Source organism: Dermacentor andersoni, chromosome 11, assembly GCF_023375885.2.
Source record: "Dermacentor andersoni chromosome 11, qqDerAnde1_hic_scaffold, whole genome shotgun sequence".
In the NCBI taxonomy this organism is placed as follows: domain Eukaryota; kingdom Metazoa; phylum Arthropoda; class Arachnida; order Ixodida; family Ixodidae; genus Dermacentor; species Dermacentor andersoni.
Window position 1 is genome coordinate 70,748,936 of NC_092824.1, and position 19,093 is coordinate 70,768,028.

Here is a 19,093-nt window from a genome sequence, read left to right on the forward strand (position 1 = left end):
TGCTGCTGCCCGCTCCGAATCCCATAGATATGTGTCGCAAAAAGTTAATCAAATATGGTATACAACGAATCAAGCGAGACCGCTTTCATCATCATCATCATCATCATCATCATCATCATCATCATCATCATCATCACCATCATCATCATCATCAGCCTAGTTACGCCCACTGCAGGGCAAAGGCCTCTCCCATACTTCTCCAACTACCCCGGTCATGTACTGACCGCTTTATCACGCTGCAAATAAAATGCCACATGATGACAGAGCCGCTAACAGAAACGAGCCTAGTGTGTTGTCCAGCCACTTTTCGCTGTGCTCTGGCCGTGTGCGTTTTCAAACCTACGGATATCTCGCCATCGTTTGAACCACAATTGGGGCAGGCTTCATTTACTCGAACTTTCAGAGCATCATGAAAATGGTGGCGGTTTAAAAGAATTCCCGCCGCATAACACACGAATGAATTGTCAGAACAAGTCGAGGCAAGATGGGACGTTGATCATATGAAGTTTGTTGTACATCACGCTGGCTGTGGCGTGCCATTTCTATTCGCAGCAGCTACCTAATGCTGCATTAGAAATACACTATAGTGAGCATCAACACGTAATTTGAACAAGCTTAAGGCTCAGACCATGCTTATTTACTTACATCCGGTGCATGGGTTGAAAAAGCTCACTAAATAAAGTTTTTCATTTATTGATTATTTCATGTCGGCAATCACGTCTACCTTTACTGCGTAAGGAACAATAAAAAGTACACCACAGGCGCGACACATCGCTCGCAGTCTACATCCGGCGCACTAGGAAAAGTCACGCAGGTGACATCACGAGCGAAAAGCTAGCAGACTTTCAGCTATATCACGTAGGTGTGGCTTTGCCCACGAAAACAGTTAGGCAGACGGCTGAAAGAACTGCCTTATACTCACCAAGAATGCTTCGCATTAAAATACAGGTGCGCCATTGCATCCCTGGCTCCTGTTTCGCGTTGCCGTAAGTGCTGGGGGAACTGTCGACGAGCGAATTCCTGCACGCATAGATCATAACTTAACCGCCTAATTTGTGCCCAGAAAGATGCGCCCTAGGAGCTTGATTATCAAGAAATAGAGCAGCACAGTGAAGGTAGTTGCGACGCTTTAAACTGGAATGTCTGTCTACAGGATATCTTTCCAGCCCGAGTAAGAGCCGGTCTCACGGCACTGATACAGCCTCTGAGCCACATGCAGGGTTATGCTTTCGACCATCATTCGCGAGAGCTAGTCGCTGTTGCGGTATGTGTGCTGATTGTCGTCGCACGCGACTCAGACGGTGCATCGCATTGCTCGCCTACGTAAGTCCTCTTGGCGAAGCACGTGACCCGATGTATTTGCAAGTCGGACCTACGGATGCAAATTCGACTGCAGAGGTTGCAGACCAATCACTGGTCCCCTTGGCCTTCCCTGATTACTGCAATGCTCCTAGAAGTAAATTGAAAACGGCCTCCTAATGCGCAGACAGGTTACCGTTACAGGGGGGTGTTTTGTTAACGCTTTCCTCTCGGTGCTCTTTCTAACCCCTATCTCCCACCCCACTGTAGGGCAGCAAACACGAGACTGATATCTGTTTAAACTCTCTGCCTTCCCTCTTCATCCCTCTCTCTGGTGAAAGTGAAGTGCACAGTTTGCAGGGGATAAAATGTTCGTGTAAGGACTCGTGAAAGAGTAGAAGGTATACAATTTAAATTAGCCATAAGCAGCGGGTTATTGCCAGATACGACAATTTTGCTGACTATCAGGCTCTGTTCAAATGAAGCAGACAGTTCGTATCGCCGGACAAGGGACGCTCTGTTATGCATAAATTGCAGTGCTGCTTTCCCAACACCAAGCTATAAATAACTGCAGTTGCTTCGCAGTTCCCGCGCTACCGGGTCTCGGTAGTGTCGTGTTGATAATTTTCACGTGCCCCTTGTCGATGCAGGACATGAGCGACATGGGTTTGAGGGTTTCAATTGCCAATTTCTTGCCCGACTTGGGGATCATGATAATTGGGTCGTGTTTCCACATCGCCAGCACCGTACCCTGTTCCCAGTGTTGGTTGGGAAAGGTCGTGAGCGTGGAGATAGACTTGTCGCTCAGGTTTCCGATCATGGAGTTCGTGATGCAGTCCGTGCCCGCCGCTGTGTTACTGGTCGTGGCTGCGATTACTGGTCTCATTTCGTTTACTGTGATATGTTCCTCCATTAGTGGGTTTGTTTGTCCTGTGTAGGGTGTTGTACATGGTTGTGTGGGAGCGGCATCTCAATAGCATTTGACATTGACAGCATAGACGAGGTCTTGTTGGCTACCTGGGTAGGTGTGTAGTAACCGCTCCAGTGCCGTGTGTCCTTTGGGTTCGGCGGGGCCCAGGATGATATTAAGGATGTGCCAAGTTTTGGCCGTATCCAGCGTGCCACCGAACGAGTCGTAGAATCTATACCAGTCTTCTGCTTCCGCTGTGATTTGTGCTATACGTGTCCTTATTTTCCTGTTGTTCTTTTGGACTTTACGGCAGCGGGTGAGGCCCCTTTTGGCATACCACAGGTGTAGTAAGTGGGGACTCACGTCTGGGGTCTGCTCCGTGCTGTCGACTTCCTTTGTGTGGTGTTGTGTATGCCGACAGAGGTTGTCGCACCAGTATTCCAGGTTCATGATTGTGCCTGCGTCCTGTTCTTAGGCTTCCTTGATGAGAGTTTAGCTGTGCCGATCTGCCTGCATAGGCGTCCAATCTGTAGTGTTATATTTAGTATGTAGTGATCGCTGCTCAAGTTTTGGAGTATGTTGAGCCATTCGGCTCGCGTGGTGTAATGAATAGGAGGTCGGGAGTGGAGTCGCTTGTTACGCTGTTCCCGTCCCTAGTTGGTATGTTTGGGTCTGTGATGAGTGTGAGGTGACACACTCCTGATAGTGTTCCTAGCAGGGAAACCTTGCAGCCCGGCATCTGGTACCCCCACAGCGTGCTCTGAGCTTTGAAATGGCCTATGATTTCCAGGTGATTGTCTTTACCGAGGCGGAGGGTGTCCGTCAAGAGTTTGCGTTTGCGCGCCTTCGGCTGGGGGGGGGGGGGGGGGGACGCATGTTTAGCACGAAAGCTCTGTTTCTGGTTGCCTTTGTAGACGAGTTCAAGGAGTACATGTAGTAGGCACCCGTCGTCTATGGGCTTGTGTTATATGGTTGTGATGTTTCTGTCTACTAGTGTGGCTACCTTCCACTTGTCTTGACTTCTGTGGTATTCTTCATAGCCATGCAGAATCAGTCGGCTACGGGGTTCTCTAGGGCTATGAGCCCCGGCGGTTTTGAGGAATGAGCGACATATATTGTCATCGCCCTTTTTCCTTTGGTACTCACCGCAGTTACATCGCCGTGGGTAAATTTCAAAGTTTTCATCGACTTGGTTGTATGGTCTAGGCATTGTTAGATGTTTAAGGTGATGTTACGATCTGGCCCTAGCTGTTCGGTCCTGCCACAGCTGTGGCCTTGCAGAGGTTGTGTCGTAGTGTCTTTTGAAGTTTTATGGAGTGAAGCTGGTCCTTAAGCTTGCTGTCTAGAGTGGTTTCCATGTGCTTTATTGCTCTCTGTGCGTTGTATTGCAGTCTGTGTTATTCGTTCAAACTGGGCGCGTGTAGCGTCAATGTAGGCGTGCATCTGAAAGCGGATTGCATCGGCATGGGTTTGTAGGTCAGTGGTGGCCTTGTGTGGTGCCATATCGTGTGGCATTTGGGTGAGCTGTATCACTTGTTTGAGTTCTGTTTTCTTGAATGAGTGTTTGCATCTGTGCGTGCATGCGCGCGAGTTCCTGTTCAAATTTCACAGATGCGGCGTCTGTTTTTTTTTCATACGAGGCGGAAGCTACTGCTGTCCAGGATACCTCGTTTTCTTTGGTGGTAGTCCTCTTGAGTGAGGCTTCCTTTTTCTTTCGTTGGTGCTGCCTGCTGAGCTTGCTTGGGCGTCGACCGAGATCGCCATCGGGCGACCGAAAGTGAGGCCGGGCGCGAGAGCAGGAGCGGGATCTGGACCTTGGGTTGGGACCGGACTGGGATCCCTAGACGGTCGAAGACTCCGCGTAGTCTAAGTCGGAGTCTTCTCACTGAGCTGAACCACCACGGGAAAGGTCAGCCGCCTTGGTCGACTGAGTTACCGGGTGGGGCTGCTGTTGGGTTTTGAGTGTGGTGGTGGAGGCAGGTTTCCCTCTGCCAGGAATGCGCTTGGCTTGTTGCACACGGTTGCGGCCATTAAATGGGCCCCTCCGCAAAGAGCGCACTTCGGAACTCAAGTGTGTCCGGCGTCTGGGTTAAGGTGGGTGCAGACGTTGCACGCACAACCATTGGGTTGGGGCCGACTTCTGGTTGGTGTCCAGTGGTTCTATAGAAGTAGCAGAATTTCCTTGCTGACTGGTTGTCTCCGCAAGGCATCTCCCCTTCGTAGAAGGGAACAACACAGGAAGAACCGTGAGACAGGAAACTACCACTTTATTGGGCGAACGCGAACCCACAAAATAGGTTACACTCGGACAGAAAGATCCGAGCACATGCGTCGATCGTCCAAAAATTGATTTACAGCTAACGAGCGTCGCATATTCGTACGTGATTCATCGAAGATTCCAGCGTAATTGTTGGTGCTTGCATGCCTTCCAGAATGCAGAACTGCATACGTGTTGCGCGTGCAATCTGATTACAGAAGGTTCGACTACAACGTAGGAAAAGTGTATAATCGACGAAAAACATCGAGAATCTTGTGATAATGCAGTCGCATCATGCGTTCAGTGGTAACAAGCTTTGTCGCCTGCGAAACGCTTTCCCAAGAAGAAGATATACAAGTATGCGTGTCAATATACCTAAAAACTGCATCTCGCATATCCTGTCATTGCTCGCACAGATGCGTTTGTCACATCAGGCTAAAAGGATTCTACAGCTGTTACTAGAGAACAGTGCGAGTCTTAACAGACGGATTCCAAGTGGATAAAAGACTGGCTTTAGAAGCTCTAAGCCACCACAATAAAATAGCTAAAATTTTCGTAGTTGGAGAACACACGATATATTGAAGCTCCAAATTATTTTGATCTGATGCAGTCTGATTACTGTCATCAGCGTAGTTTATGGTATACAACAAAGATTTTTGGTATGAATGCAGGAACCAAAGGGAACAAAAACAGTGAATGCATTCAACAAATTTTAAATGAAATGTTTCTCATGCGTAGAATGTGTCCATATATAGTCCTAAAACTTGTCTCTGGAAGGCAACAAGGCGCAAGGACCCTAAATAATCGCAGATTACATTTTAGTTGGGAAGAAAAGAGTACCTCATTTTTAAATGATTTCCAATAGGAGATGTTCCCTTCTATCGACATTGGAATATCATAAAGCATAGGGATCATTAGAGCCTGTTCACTACTACGCTGTCAAAACACCTGCAAAGAAACTGACAGAACAGGGAGTCAAGGATATTGTGAAGGTATTTCAACCTTCTACTTACATAAAACACAAACTTGCAGCCCATAAGGATCTGTCTTGAAATAAGTTTGCTAATGCTGTGTTCGTGAAAAACAAATGCAGTTATGCAAACAGTAAGCGCTGGCTAGGATCTGCCGTATACATCGACATTGAAGCAATCCAAATATTTCTGGCGACGACGTCTTTTCTCATAGTTTGGAGAAACCAGATGACATCGTTCACATCGCTCATTTTACTAGGCCGCTTAGACGTCAAAAGCAGCTGGCTTATACACACGATGCGTTCAGTTAGCTCCTGGATCCTCTGAAAGAATATCAGCGTTGCTTCCCCGCACTGCTTCACTTTGACGTTGGTACGCAAAAGCCGCGGGCGATTTGGTTAACTTGCGTCCTAGTCAGACTATTATCTCTGGACACCCCTATGCGTCACGATGTATGTAATAAGTTGATAGTCGTCTCCGAATGCATCTCTACATAATTGGCAGGTAATATTCTGGTACAGCTGTCCATCAATGGCTTTCTGTGTGAGAGCGAATGCGCCCTGCGTACACTAATACGGGTTTTCATCCATGCATGTACCTTCGACGGTGACGATCGAGAGCCGAGTTGTTCTTGAAGGATGAATTACATATTTCGCAAACGAAAGCTCTGTCCCCCACAACACAAGTTGTGATGATGTTTGAGGTTTTTTTTGGTTCTGAATGGTTTAGAACACTTCTGACAGAGATGGGGTTTCTCGTCTGTGTGAGTGTAGATGTGCGTACGGAGATTCCACGAGTGCGCGAATGATTTACCACATGTTTTGCAAGTGTACGGCCTCTCGCCTGTATGTGTACGTTTGTGGTTATCCCGGTGATGAGATTGCCGAAACGATTTATCACATATTTCGCATTTGTAAGGTCTCTCGTTTGTGTGCGTGCGGTAATGTGTAGCAAGGAGTCTAGCCCGGTGGAACATTTTGCCGCAGGTTGCGCATTTGTGGTTTGTGCCTGTTGTATTCCGGCAGTGTTTCACTGAATTATTCACAGAATAACTTGCTTTGCAAGTGTAGGCTGTATCGCCCGTGTGTTCCTTGGTGTGCCCGTGTAAGGCATCCTGTCTGCTGGAAGCATTGAAACATGCACCGGACAACTCTTGCTGTTCCCTCCCTCCTGTTCCAGTAGCATTCCTGCAAGGAAACGTACAATGGGGCTCAAAATGGGCGACTGCTACGGGATGATAAAAAGACATTTGCCAATTGAGAGTTGGACAAACTAAATCGCGCGTTCATAGTAAGGCGATTCGCACAATCTGAGCTGGAACCTGCTACATTTATATTTAACGCTCGATTTGGCGTCTAGATTTGCAGCAATTGAACACTGGAGCTTTTGTTGCGTCTATTTCGTTAAACTTGAAAACATGAACGATGGTCCGTGGATTGGATATTAATAAAAAGTGTTGTTATATTTATTACATAATAAAAAGCCTAAATGTAACCTGTGCAGACGAGTAGAACTATCTGAAAAACGAAGATTATGTATGAAACTTACATGCGCTAAAGATTAAAAATAGTCGTACTTCTTGGACAAGCTAAGCAGGAGCATTCAGGCAAATGTCCAAAAGTGTGCCCTCGGAAGTGAGACGCTTGACACTGAAACAGACCGTATTGCCCGAGCTAAATCAGCAGTTTGCTTTTTATACAAGCCCTTGTAGGTAAGGAGGAGTAACATAATTGCAAATGCTTAAAAGGCGTACTGTAGTACTCGCGTTATCTCTGACAAGTACAGGGGGGGAGGGGAGGGGGCTGCTCCTCGTCGGACATATGGCAATACACAAATTTCAAATACATATCGAATAATATGAAGTGTGCCAGAGTTTTCAAGCGCCGTGGATGAAATCTGCTGCGGGAGGGTTTTTTTTTGAAGATCCTATTCTGCAAATATACAGTACAACGTTCATTGTAATGTTCGTCAATGTAACATGAAAAACCTATTTCTTTCTATTCATTTCTTGGCCATGAGATTTCTTGTGCGTTAATTTCATGAAGTTTGCATACGTGGAGTTGGCATTGTTGACGCGTCATCATTCCTACAGTTTAAGGCAGAAATGCAAGAAAAAAAATAGGAACAGAATACGAGACATGCACAAGTGTCTTGTATGCGTTCTCTCCTGCCTGCTGTTTTTTGAAGTTACTACCCTGTTTGTACTGGATGAAAATTGTTTGCTATGTTGCTGTTAATATGCTATTTATTCGTTTACCTGTATTTATTCTAAAAAAAAATTAAGTTATAAGCGGTTTACGTGCCAAAACCACTTTCTGATTATGAGGCACGCCGTAGTAGAGGACTCCCGAAATTTCGACCACCTGGGGTTCTTTAAGGTGCACCTCAATCTAAGCACGCGGGTGTTCTCGTATTTCGCCCCCATCGAAATGCGGCCGCCGTGGCCTGGATTTGATCCCGCGAGCTCGTGCTCAGACGCCCAACACCACAGCCACTGAGCAACCACGGCGGGTTATGTTTATTCTAGTCATTGTTCATGTGACTCATGAAAGGTTATGGTGTGATTGAATTTATGTGGTGTAACTTGGTACCTTTTTTCTAATCGTGCTCGCTCGGCCCGTATCTAGATCAGATTACGTACTTAATTTTTACATTGTAATCATTTTTTAGGTAAGTAAATAAATAAACAAATAAATTATAAATTTAGTAGTTGGGATTGCTGGCCACCATAGCGGGATTTGCGTTTTCAGAGGACCTGGTCTAGGCTGAAGAAAATATTTATTCAGTGACTTACGTTCGATTCTAAAACTAGTTGGGGGTATTTGATTTAAACAGTTAAATTTCAGCAACCGCATCAGTCACAACTTTGATCCATATCCATCCATCCATATCCATCCATCCATATCCATCCACATCCATCCATCCACATCCATCCACATCCATCCATCCACATCCATCCACATCCATCCATCCACATCCATCCACATCCATCCATCCACATCCATCCATCCACATCCATCCATCCACATCCATCCATCCACATCCATCCATCCACATCCATCCATCCACATCCATCCATCCACATCCATCCATCCACATCCATCCATCCACATCCATCCATCCACATCCATCCATCCACATCCATCCATCCACATCCATCCATCCATCCACATCCATCCATCCATCCACATCCATCCATCCATCCACATCCATCCATCCATCCACATCCATCCATCCATCCACATCCATCCATCCATCCACATCCATCCATCCATCCACATCCATCCATCCACATCCATCCACCCATCCACATCCATCCACCCATCCACATCCATCCACCCATCCACATCCATCCACCCACATCCATCCATCCATCCACATCCATCCATCCATCCACATCCATCCATCCATCCACATCCATCCATCCATCCATCCACATCCATCCATCCATCCACATCCATCCATCCACATCCATCCATCCATCCATCCACATCCATCCATCCACATCCATCCATCCACATCCATCCACATCCATCCATCCACATCCATCCATCCATCCATCCACATCCATCCATCCATCCATCCACATCCATCCATCCACATCCATCCATCCACATCCATCCATCCACATCCATCCATCCACATCCATCCATCCACATCCATCCATCCACATCCATCCATCCACATCCATCCACATCCATCCATCCACATCCATCCACATCCATCCATCCACATCCATCCACATCCATCCACATCCATCCATCCACATCCATCCATCCACATCCATCCATCCACATCCATCCATCCACATCCATCTATCCACATCCATCTATCCACATCCATCTATCCACATCCATCTATCCATATCCATCTATCCATATCCATCTATCCATATTTGCGTGAAGTTTGGGTTTCCAAGAATTTCCTCAGGATCTGCTCCTAAAATAGTATATTTCAGGGTGCTGCGTAATACATCTATTTCGTGCACTTTAGATGTGGTATTAGGTGCAGTTTAGAGAATCACGGCGTTCGCATTATTGTCGAATTTTTTCCGAATTTTTTATACGTGCGAGGCAAATCAAAACTGCAATTCCTTACAATATTATTAATATTTTTTTCAAATGCAGAAACTGGAATACTTGTACAGTGGGTTGTTCAGCAGATTGATCTCTCATTTTCAATGTACTTAGGTCTTGAGCTAAATCTTCCTGTTACGCCAGCGCCATATTGTCTTAACTGCAGATGACATTTGGCATTTCAGGCAAAAACGCTTTCATCCGTCGCACAATTTCGTCAGTGGAAGTAAAATTGAGCCATGGGCAGCGTTCCGTGTCGTGTCACTGAGTTCCTCCATCGAAAGGAATTCATACAAAAGTTTGGCTCACCAAGCGTAGTTCCCGAAGATGTCCGATGGTTCCTGCAGGCGCGCGTAGCTTGTACTGGCCACTGGGCTGCTGCTGCAGACCGGAAGTGTGAAACCCATGCTTCCGGTTTCTGTGTGGCCTGTATGCCCTGTAATAAAGGTGCCGATTTGCCATTGTGCGACAACAAGGCCGGAGAATACCGTGGTAAGAGCGCACAGGAAGCAAGAAGAAACCCTGACAACGCTGCGGCCATGTGAAGTTATTCTCTAAATTCAAACAACAAAAGGGGGAAGCCACAACGTAACGTTACGAAAAAGACCCACATGTGCTTCGGGAGTTCATTGCTGCATTCCTTCGTCTCTTCTGCATAGACGGGAGCTCGGTTGACCTTGCAAGGGCTGATTTTTCTTCTCTCGCTTCTTGGCGCGCTTTGATAATGGTTGTGCTCTTTGATAAGCAACACAGCGGCAGACGACGGTGCTGCCTGTCATACAAGAATATGGTACATGCAAATGCATGTACGGAACGATGGCTGCATAGTAGGTTGCTGCTGTTATTGAAAAATAAAGTGAAGTAAACATTTCGTATTTTACCTTTAAAATCTCTAGAACGATATTGGGCATATAAAAATATCAGTGAACCGCGAAATGCGATAAATGGTTCTAGAAAAAATTTGTCATTGGTTACGATGAAACCTGCACATCTTCGCAAATTTTATGGGTGATCCTCATATCAGCGCTGAGACAAAGGACATTTGCGTTAGCAGAGCAAGGTCATTAAGGTTCGAGCAGATTCCAGCTGGCTTGGCTTTCAGCGGGTAAGGGCGGTTGGACTCGGGACTTGTGGGCGGACCTTGCACTCCATTGTCACAGTATATTTTATGAGGCAAAGAAAGCCTCGCTATAAAATGACTTAACCGAAACAAGAAAAGTTTGGATCAACCAAATAACGAAAAGGTGCATGACTGAAATTTACTCAACCATACCTCAGACAGCGGCGATGATGTTTAACATTGGTGGCACGGTAAAAATCCTCTGGTGGTCAAAATAAATCCGGAGTCCCTCACTATTGTGTGCCTCATAATAACATCGTGGTTATGACACCTAAAACCCCAGAATTCATTCATTCGTGCTGCTTAAATGTATTGTGTACCATAGCGAACGTTAGCTTCCTCAACCACCTTGACAGCAAGGCATGGTATGCCAGTGACCGAAAACCTTCCTGCACGTACCGCAGTCGGTAGATGTGCTATCAGCCAGGTGATACTGCGTGTTCCATTGGTCAACACGGGTTGTCTCAGGAATTCTGCAACACAAGACAGAAATTCACATGAACGCTGAGGCAATAGTGGCTGGACAAAGATTGTAGCGGAAGCCAACATTTCGACTAGGGGACACAACAGATGAGGACAAGTTCCTGTGTGGAAACGTTTGCCTGCAAAATCCTTAAGGCACACAGGCATATTGCACTGAATCAATTTAGTGCGATCTATGATATCGCAATGAAAGAGGTCTCGTACCAATGTAGACGCTGTGTTCGCGGAAGGGCGAAGGTATTGCATCTACGATATGACACTAAAACAATAACGAAATTATGGTTATTAGTATTTAGACAGTATATTCCAAGACAAGCTCACGTATTAACTAAATCAGTGTTATACCACGTGCCCAATACACGCATAACACGTGATTTAATGACCTCTAACATGCCCGGTCAAAACGATGGCGTGATGAGGAGCGCCGGCGAAGGATACTGTAGGTGCTTGTCCCAGTGTGAAACAATCGCGAACGCGCAAAGCAGAGCGCAGAGCAATTGTGCTCGGTCAGCATTTCCCGCTTTATGTTTTCATGCCTTCATTTTTTGGGGAAGTCTTACACTTATAGTTGCATAACGCGACGTTTTGGTGAGAAGTCCTTGAACAGAGACGAAGTCGAGATGAGCATATTCACGTAGCTGTTACCATTTATTTCTTATTCTCTCAGTAGAAAGAATGAAGGAAAGGCGAATTCTGGGCAAACTGTGTGCACTGGGCTGGTCAGGGTGCTTGCACTTCTTTACACAAGCACTGCAACTTGCCGTATTATCGGTACAAGACTCGCTTGTGCAGTTGTCCTAGTAGTTGACATATCATAGCTACGTATCAATCAGAGTGAGAACTTCCTCCCAATGACGTGCGGAAGTAGGGCAGGCTAATTTAAAAGAACATCTACTTTGATATCATCAACGATAGGTAGTGCTTAATTACAAGAAAAAAGAAATGGTGAGATTACGCAGTACTTACCATGACATTTTGACATAATTCATGTTCTCTTGCTGAGATATGTGCGGCTAAGCAACTTATTCAATAACCGTTACCTAATAACATTCCTCTTATGGCCTTTGAGGCGTTTGGTGAAGGGAGTGATATTAAAAATAAGAACTGAATTCTGGGGTTTTTATGCACCAAAACTACGATCTCATTATGTTGCAGGCTGTATTGTGGGAGCCCGGATTAATTTCGACTGCTTTGCTTACTACCAGCGCACCTAAGCTACATTGCCTCGGTACACTTAGAAATCCTCTGTGTCATTGTCCGCGCTTTCTTTTTGATGAACATCTTGCTCCTCACTAGGTTCATCGCATCTCATTATGAGGCAAGCCTTAGTGTGGAAGTTCGGATTAATTTCGGCCACTTTTCTTACTGCATGCGTACCTACCCTACACGGCCTCGGTAAACATAGATATGCTCTGTTTCATTTTGACATCTATTTCTTAGATGAAAATCTTCCTCCTCATTAAGTCCATGTATTTCACAGGGGGGAGTGAGTCTCCAAGGTAACCATCCTGAACGCGTGCCTTCATGTCTAAAAGGAGTAACATGCTGCCTGTTTTTTTTTACTCTGTCCGTGTCCAGTTGCGCTCTTACAACTATTACGTATGTCATGTCAAGCTCCGCATGCCGAACGCTCAAAGCTGCTGATGCAGGGCCTGTTTCAGGCATCAGAGCTGGCCCTTACCGGGAGAAATTAGCGAGTACAGCCATGATTTTCCCCCGGGTAGCCATCCCTCTTGCAACTGAGTTTCTTTGGAATTAAACTTTTCTAAATGTGGGCTCACCTGGCGCCGCCTTCTGTAATGGCAGGTGCTTGCTCCATGCCTGTGCGGCTTGTGATGGACATTGCGTGATCAATGCTGGTGCTGGACCCCAGGGGCAGGTAACTCGTGTTACCCTTGTCAGTGACACCTGTACGGTACAAAAGTACAGCAAAGGTCTTCATTCCTCGCTTTGCAAGGGCAATTCATAGAAAATGAATGCTTCATTATTATCGAGGGTGCGAGGCAAGAAGCTTTAGTGGTGGGGGAGCCCTACTGCAGGGCTACCGGAGTCTATGCTTTTCCCATCTATAACTATGTCTTGAATCGACGCAATAGCTTCGTGCTCAGTGATGGGGATACCGAGAACGAGCTTAATTGTTCTGAAGATTATTACGCTCTATCTCATATCGCGGACACAATAGGAGAGTGTTCGAAGGAAAATAGGACATGTCGATTTCTTGTGTGTGCAACCCTTGACCCACCATATGTGCTGGATTATCTAGATATAGGCGCATTAGATACATGGACTTCTTTCCTTTAGGCAAACTATTACGAGCACTACACTTAACGCGTTACAGAGGAGGACAAAGCAAAATTGAGAGGGCACATTTCCACCGAGGGATTATAATTTTTTTTAAGCCTCATCAGAGATTCTTGACCTCCTATGACACATACATGTGTCACGACGTACTCGCCTTTCAGAAACTGGTTATCCGAACCCAATTTGGCCACTCCTGGGGCTGAAGTTCCTAAGCTCAGGCGGTAAGCAATGCATATTTAGAAACTCATTAAGAAATCGAAAAGGCTTGTCCATACCACAGGCCTTGTGTATGCCATCAGTAGACTATCAACGGAACATCAACAACGATTGGTCAATACGATTATCTAAGATTCGTGTTGCAGACAGCAGATTAGCTTGGAAAGAAATATGGGAGTCTTAATTCACGGGTCGATGCCATTAAGTGATGCAACGGAAAGCGTCAAATTGCTTTAAAAGTATGGGGTGTGCGTATAGCGCTGCAAGGACTGTAGCTTGTAGCGCATGTTCCCAAAGTGCGCAGAAATTGCGTGACATTAAAAAAAAGAGGGAGAACGGGAGAGATTAGAAGGCGTGAATACGGCAGAACCCTCGTGAGGATGCGAGGAGGTTCCCTACAAAACAATGAAGGGCACACCTTATTGCTGAATACACCTTTATATGCAATCTGATTTGGAGAAAGCCGGCTAAGAATGATAATCGCATTACGGCACCCAATGCCATAGTGTCTATGGCTTCGTACGTCACAAAAGCATTAAACGCCAATTCCGAACCGGATCACTAAAGATTTGAGTTGCATTATCTTCGATTTCCAACGAACTACAGTGCGATTGATTAAACGTAATTTAAGGAGTTCATTTTTAAAGTCCAGCACACTAACTTTTGCTAGTCACGCCGTTAAACTCTCAACGTGCATCAGTCAGTGTTATGAAATAGGTTGCACAGATACTGGCAGAACGAAAAATGCTTGATATATCCATAGAATGCTAATCAGCGCACAGAATAGAACATTCAGTTTGGAAGGCCGTTGTATCGGCAAGGTGTAGACTTTCTTGTTAACACAGCGGTATAATTTTCAGGTGGTGACACACTCATTGGAAATCGTTGTGTACTGGGATTCTTAGTCTATCGATGCGATTGAAGCTCGATGAAGTTTCAGAAGCATATAGTGGTGATACCTGGCAATGATTTATGCTCACAGTGCGAAATACCTTGCAAATAATTTTGTCTTATTGAGTTACTGTTTCATTAATTTTGTAATGTTTACGTTGCAGTTGTTGCTTTCTTTGCGAGTATAAAATAACAGTTTCAGTAAAAATTGATTTGGGCTGCCCCAAATTGTAAACTAACTTGCATGCAGTGGGATACGACGGCTGCTGATAACATGCTACACGTGAACAATTCTCACGCTCTGCCGAGAACGTTAGAGCACCGTTACAACCCTCCGCTATATTAGACACCTTAAACGCCACCCTAAATGCAAATCACACGCTGGGATGGTATCAAATCACTTTGTCTTCTAAGTTTGATCGGTTCAAAGAAAAAAAGTATCCAGTGGTAGCGCGATGGACCCACTGAAATTCTGCTTGCTAAACAAAATGGAAGACCAATTGGCATGCACTGGTTCGAGTGGCGAGTGAATTGATAATGGCATGGAACGTAGTCTCGGCTTCTGACGCGACGGCCTATAGGAGCGTGCGTTCCCAATTTCCTGATATGAGAAGAAATTCGTTCAAAAATTTCAACTGCATAGATTTCATATGAATTTGCATGTATTCATATAAAAAAAAATTAAATTATGGCGTTTTACGTGCCAAAACCACTTTCTGATTATGAGGCACGCCGTAGTGGAGGACTCCGGAAATTTCGACCACCTGGGGTTCTTTAACGTGCACCTAAATCCAAGTACACGGGTGTTTTCACATTTCGCCCCCTTCGAAATGCGGCCGCCGTGACCGGGATTCGATCCCGCGACCTCGTGCTCAGCAGCCTAACACCATAGCCACTGGGCAACCACGGCGGGTGCATGTATTCATATTAGTGCAGGCAGTGAGAGAATGCAAGGACAGGAAAGGCAGGGAAGTCAACCAGACGAGCACCCGGTTTGCTAACCCAGACTGGGGGTGAGGGAAAGGGGACACACATTTCTTTCAAAGGTCATTGGTGAAGTGGCTCATGCGGAAACAGTGTTCGCGCCGCTGGTAACTTGTCTTTTTATACGCAATAAGTACACTTCTGCCACGCAGCATTTTGGAGCTATCTTCCATGTTTGTTGTAAAGGCGAGCGACGATGGCCTACGTACCGTCGACGTTGTAAGTCCCGTCGGTTATTGGCCTCTGCTGAGTGTTCCATTGGTAAAGCCAGGCGTCGTCAGAAATGCTGCAATTATTAAAGGTGTTGCTGTTAGACACTTACAGCTGTGGCGAAAAAGTTGAAATTACATTTTTTTAAAACAAAGTTCAGGAAAGGTAAAATGCTGTTTAGTAAACGGGCTACTTGAAATGTGTCGCACTCACTAAAGGTACACTGCGCTGGCTGGAAAGGCACAAACTGCACACGGCACAACATCTGGTGCAGGACCCTCATCCACCATAGTCAAAACGGCACCTACCTTGACTTGCACGAACATTGTCAGCTTAATGGTCAAATTACAACGGGTATCATGCCTCCGGGTGTTGTTCCCTACATAACATGCGGGCTCCATTTGCCACTGTGACAGAATCTTAACAATTCCGGAACAAAACGTTTTGCTCTATGGAACATTTTTATGCAATAATAATAAAACAGGTTGGGGCATAAAGAAGACACTGTGCAGATGGTTTCTGCAATGCTGATGCAAAGCAGCGCTCTTCTTCGAAAAATTTCCCTTTGCACCCGCATGTTGTGGTTCGGCACCGCCGTGGAGAATGTAGTGTTTTCGCGCTAATTAATTTACGACTCATGTATCCCGGAGCTCTAAGAAATACAGCGCATTAGGGGCTTAAATACCTTGCTCTTAATACAAAACAGATTTTGTCTCATAGCCAAGTGTTAATTTTAGCAGTTCAGAATGAGAGGATGAATTCGAATGAATTGGGCCTCAACGAAGATAGCGTTCATAAATATTTCTTTGCAAAGATACTAAGTTTTCTTCTGGTATGCCAGTCGCAGCTGCTTATCAAAGAATTTATTGAGGGATGAACTTTATTGTGAGAAACGCATGAAAAAACATGACAGTCACTTTAGCGTACGCCATAGATGGTGGAGGTAAATGTCTGCGCGCTCAAGAGAGCCGTCGAATTACTCAACATTTTCGTTCGAATGCTGTCTTTCTTCTTATTACTTTTTCCCAATAAAGGTCGTGGGTTTGAGTGCCCTAATTAGGCTACCTTAATTAACTGTACCTTAGTCATACTCACCCTAACTAACACCAAATGTCGTGGATTCGACTCCTATCAAAGGTCCTGAGTTCAAATGCCTTAATTGACTCTACAATAATTGACTGTTTTTTATGGCATGGTTAGTGGCGTCGATGTGGCAGCGATGTGAAATACGACGACGACGAATGAGCCAGTAGTTATACAAGCACTCCAATTTTCTGTGCGATCACAACGCCACCTTGAAACAGAGATCTAAGGCTTTCCGTCTTAATAATGTCCGATGACGGATACACTGTACAGATGAGCGTAGCTGAAACGCGACGTACTATGCGATTCTCAAATGGTAAAGAGTACCGCAGCATATGGTGACTTTCCACTTCTTTATCACTGTAATACAAAGTTGCATAGGTTTGCTTTTTTAAAACTATTCGGAGCCCTTTACTATAGATTTCAGTGTTAAAAGAACCCTTAAAGACAATACCAGAAGTGGTTTCATTGGCCCAACTACTCGGAGCGGGAAAAGGGTCAGCTTGCCCAGCACTTTGTTTTCACATCAAAATACATTGGTCGCCCTTAGGCAACAGGCAATACGACAAGTAATCGTCCTAAACCAAACTATTGCGTTTGCTCCACCGGCCTTATGTTTAAGTTACCGGACTTTAATGTATCTGTTATATTTGTATCAAGTTGGTTAACACTGACACACATGCGTACAATTTATCTCTCCCGCACAGAACACGCAACAACCGACATGCGCATAATCTATTGCATCATTCAGCACCTGCGCGAATAGGTTAAATTCAAGTACGTTCATGTTTAAAGGCGCAGTGGATAAAATACGCCGACAATAAAATTTTCTGCTTCTTCAATCTCAGTCTTCAAATCTGCATTTCAACACTGCTTGCAATCTGCTTTACTGTAACATAGATAACCTGTATTTTTCTTTATTTCTTTTGCTTTCGTGGCACATGCTTGCTTTTCTTCATTAAAATAATGAACATTTCCAGCTATAAATCCTAACCTCTATATTTTATAAATTTGTATATGAGCAGTAGGAACAGTTGGGCGAGTTTATGTGCTAACATAAATATAAATCTGCCCTTGAGAGGCAGCGCGCCGTCCCTTGTTTCTTTTCCCTGTGTGCGCCCCTGGCGCTGTTTTCGAATTAGGTTTGTGTAGTGGCATTTATTCTATTACTTTTGTTGACGCGACTCAGCCAAATATGTGCGACGAATAAACCCACGTGACGTTCCTTTGTAAGTCTTCCTTAACTCTACTGGCTTATGTGGTTTCTATATCGCAATATGTAGTTAGTCAAAGGAAGTAAATAAACCACTCAATGTTAATCGATAAAATTAAGTAAATATTTATCATTTTGTAAAAAAAATAGAAATTTTTACTCAGGAAATATATAAATTAACATTTAGCCAGAATTCTTCGCACGATGAATGACGACCCTAATTCGATCAAAAGCACTGGTTCCTCGTCTGGGGTAGAACAACATAGAAACCTAAACTCTTTATCTTACAAAAAATTGCACCGACTATTTTAATACTTCCGAATGCCTAATTTGAGCCCAGCTATATACGTGTTATCATTTCCCGATATATTGGCTGGCGCGGACTGTTTCTCGTGCGGCATGTTGCAAACGGAGCCAAGTGAGGCGCGACTGCCTCGGTAATCAGGAGATCACGCCAGGTAGCGTTATTCACAGCAGCCGCCGCAGTCGTCACTTCAGTGTCGTAATCCCATTCAAACATTAAAAGTAAATTATGAGGTTTTACGTTCTAAAACCACGGCCTGATTATGAGGCACGCCGTAGTGGGGGACTCCGGAAATTTTGACCACCTGGGCTTCTTTAACGTGCCCCTAAATCTGAATAAACGGGTGTTTTCGAATTTCGCCCCATCGAAATGGAGCCGCCGTTGCCGGGATTCGTTCCGGGGACCTAGTAATATCATTCCTTCTTATTCCATCATCATTGCGTTAGCGTCATACAGTCATCATGCCTCCAGGCTCATAGGTTACCTTGGTTTGCGAAAGTCTTAACAAAGCGGTAGAATATTTGAGCATTTGGCATATAGTCGAATCCTCGAATATCTAAGATTTATCGCTGCACTCTAAAAGGAACGTCACTTAAGCAATATGGGCCATCACTGCCTTGCTCGATTGCTTTAGACACCCGCCGTTGTTACTCGGTGGCTATGGTGTTAGGCTGCCGACCACAAGGTCGCGGGATCGAATCCCGGCCATGGCGGCCGCATTTAGGTTGGGGCGAAATGCGAAAACACCCGTGTAACTAGATTAAGTGCACGTTAA

General features: G+C 45.1%; 1 protein-coding gene across 1 annotated transcript in view; it reads right to left on the bottom strand.

The window, feature by feature from the left end:
* Window positions 1-4,456: 4,456 nt before the first annotated feature.
* Window positions 4,457-19,093, bottom strand: part of LOC129381531 (uncharacterized) — a 204,494-nt gene continuing 189,857 nt past the window's right edge. The window contains exons 10-14 of the mRNA XM_072285548.1: window positions 15,718-15,794; window positions 12,898-13,024; window positions 11,033-11,106; window positions 9,823-9,949; window positions 4,457-6,624 (exon numbers count right to left, since the gene is read on the bottom strand). Coding sequence (XP_072141649.1) covers window positions 6,081-6,624; window positions 9,823-9,949; window positions 11,033-11,106; window positions 12,898-13,024; window positions 15,718-15,794 — 949 coding nt within the window. The 3' untranslated portion in view covers window positions 4,457-6,080. The remainder of the gene's footprint in view (window positions 6,625-9,822; window positions 9,950-11,032; window positions 11,107-12,897; window positions 13,025-15,717; window positions 15,795-19,093) is intronic.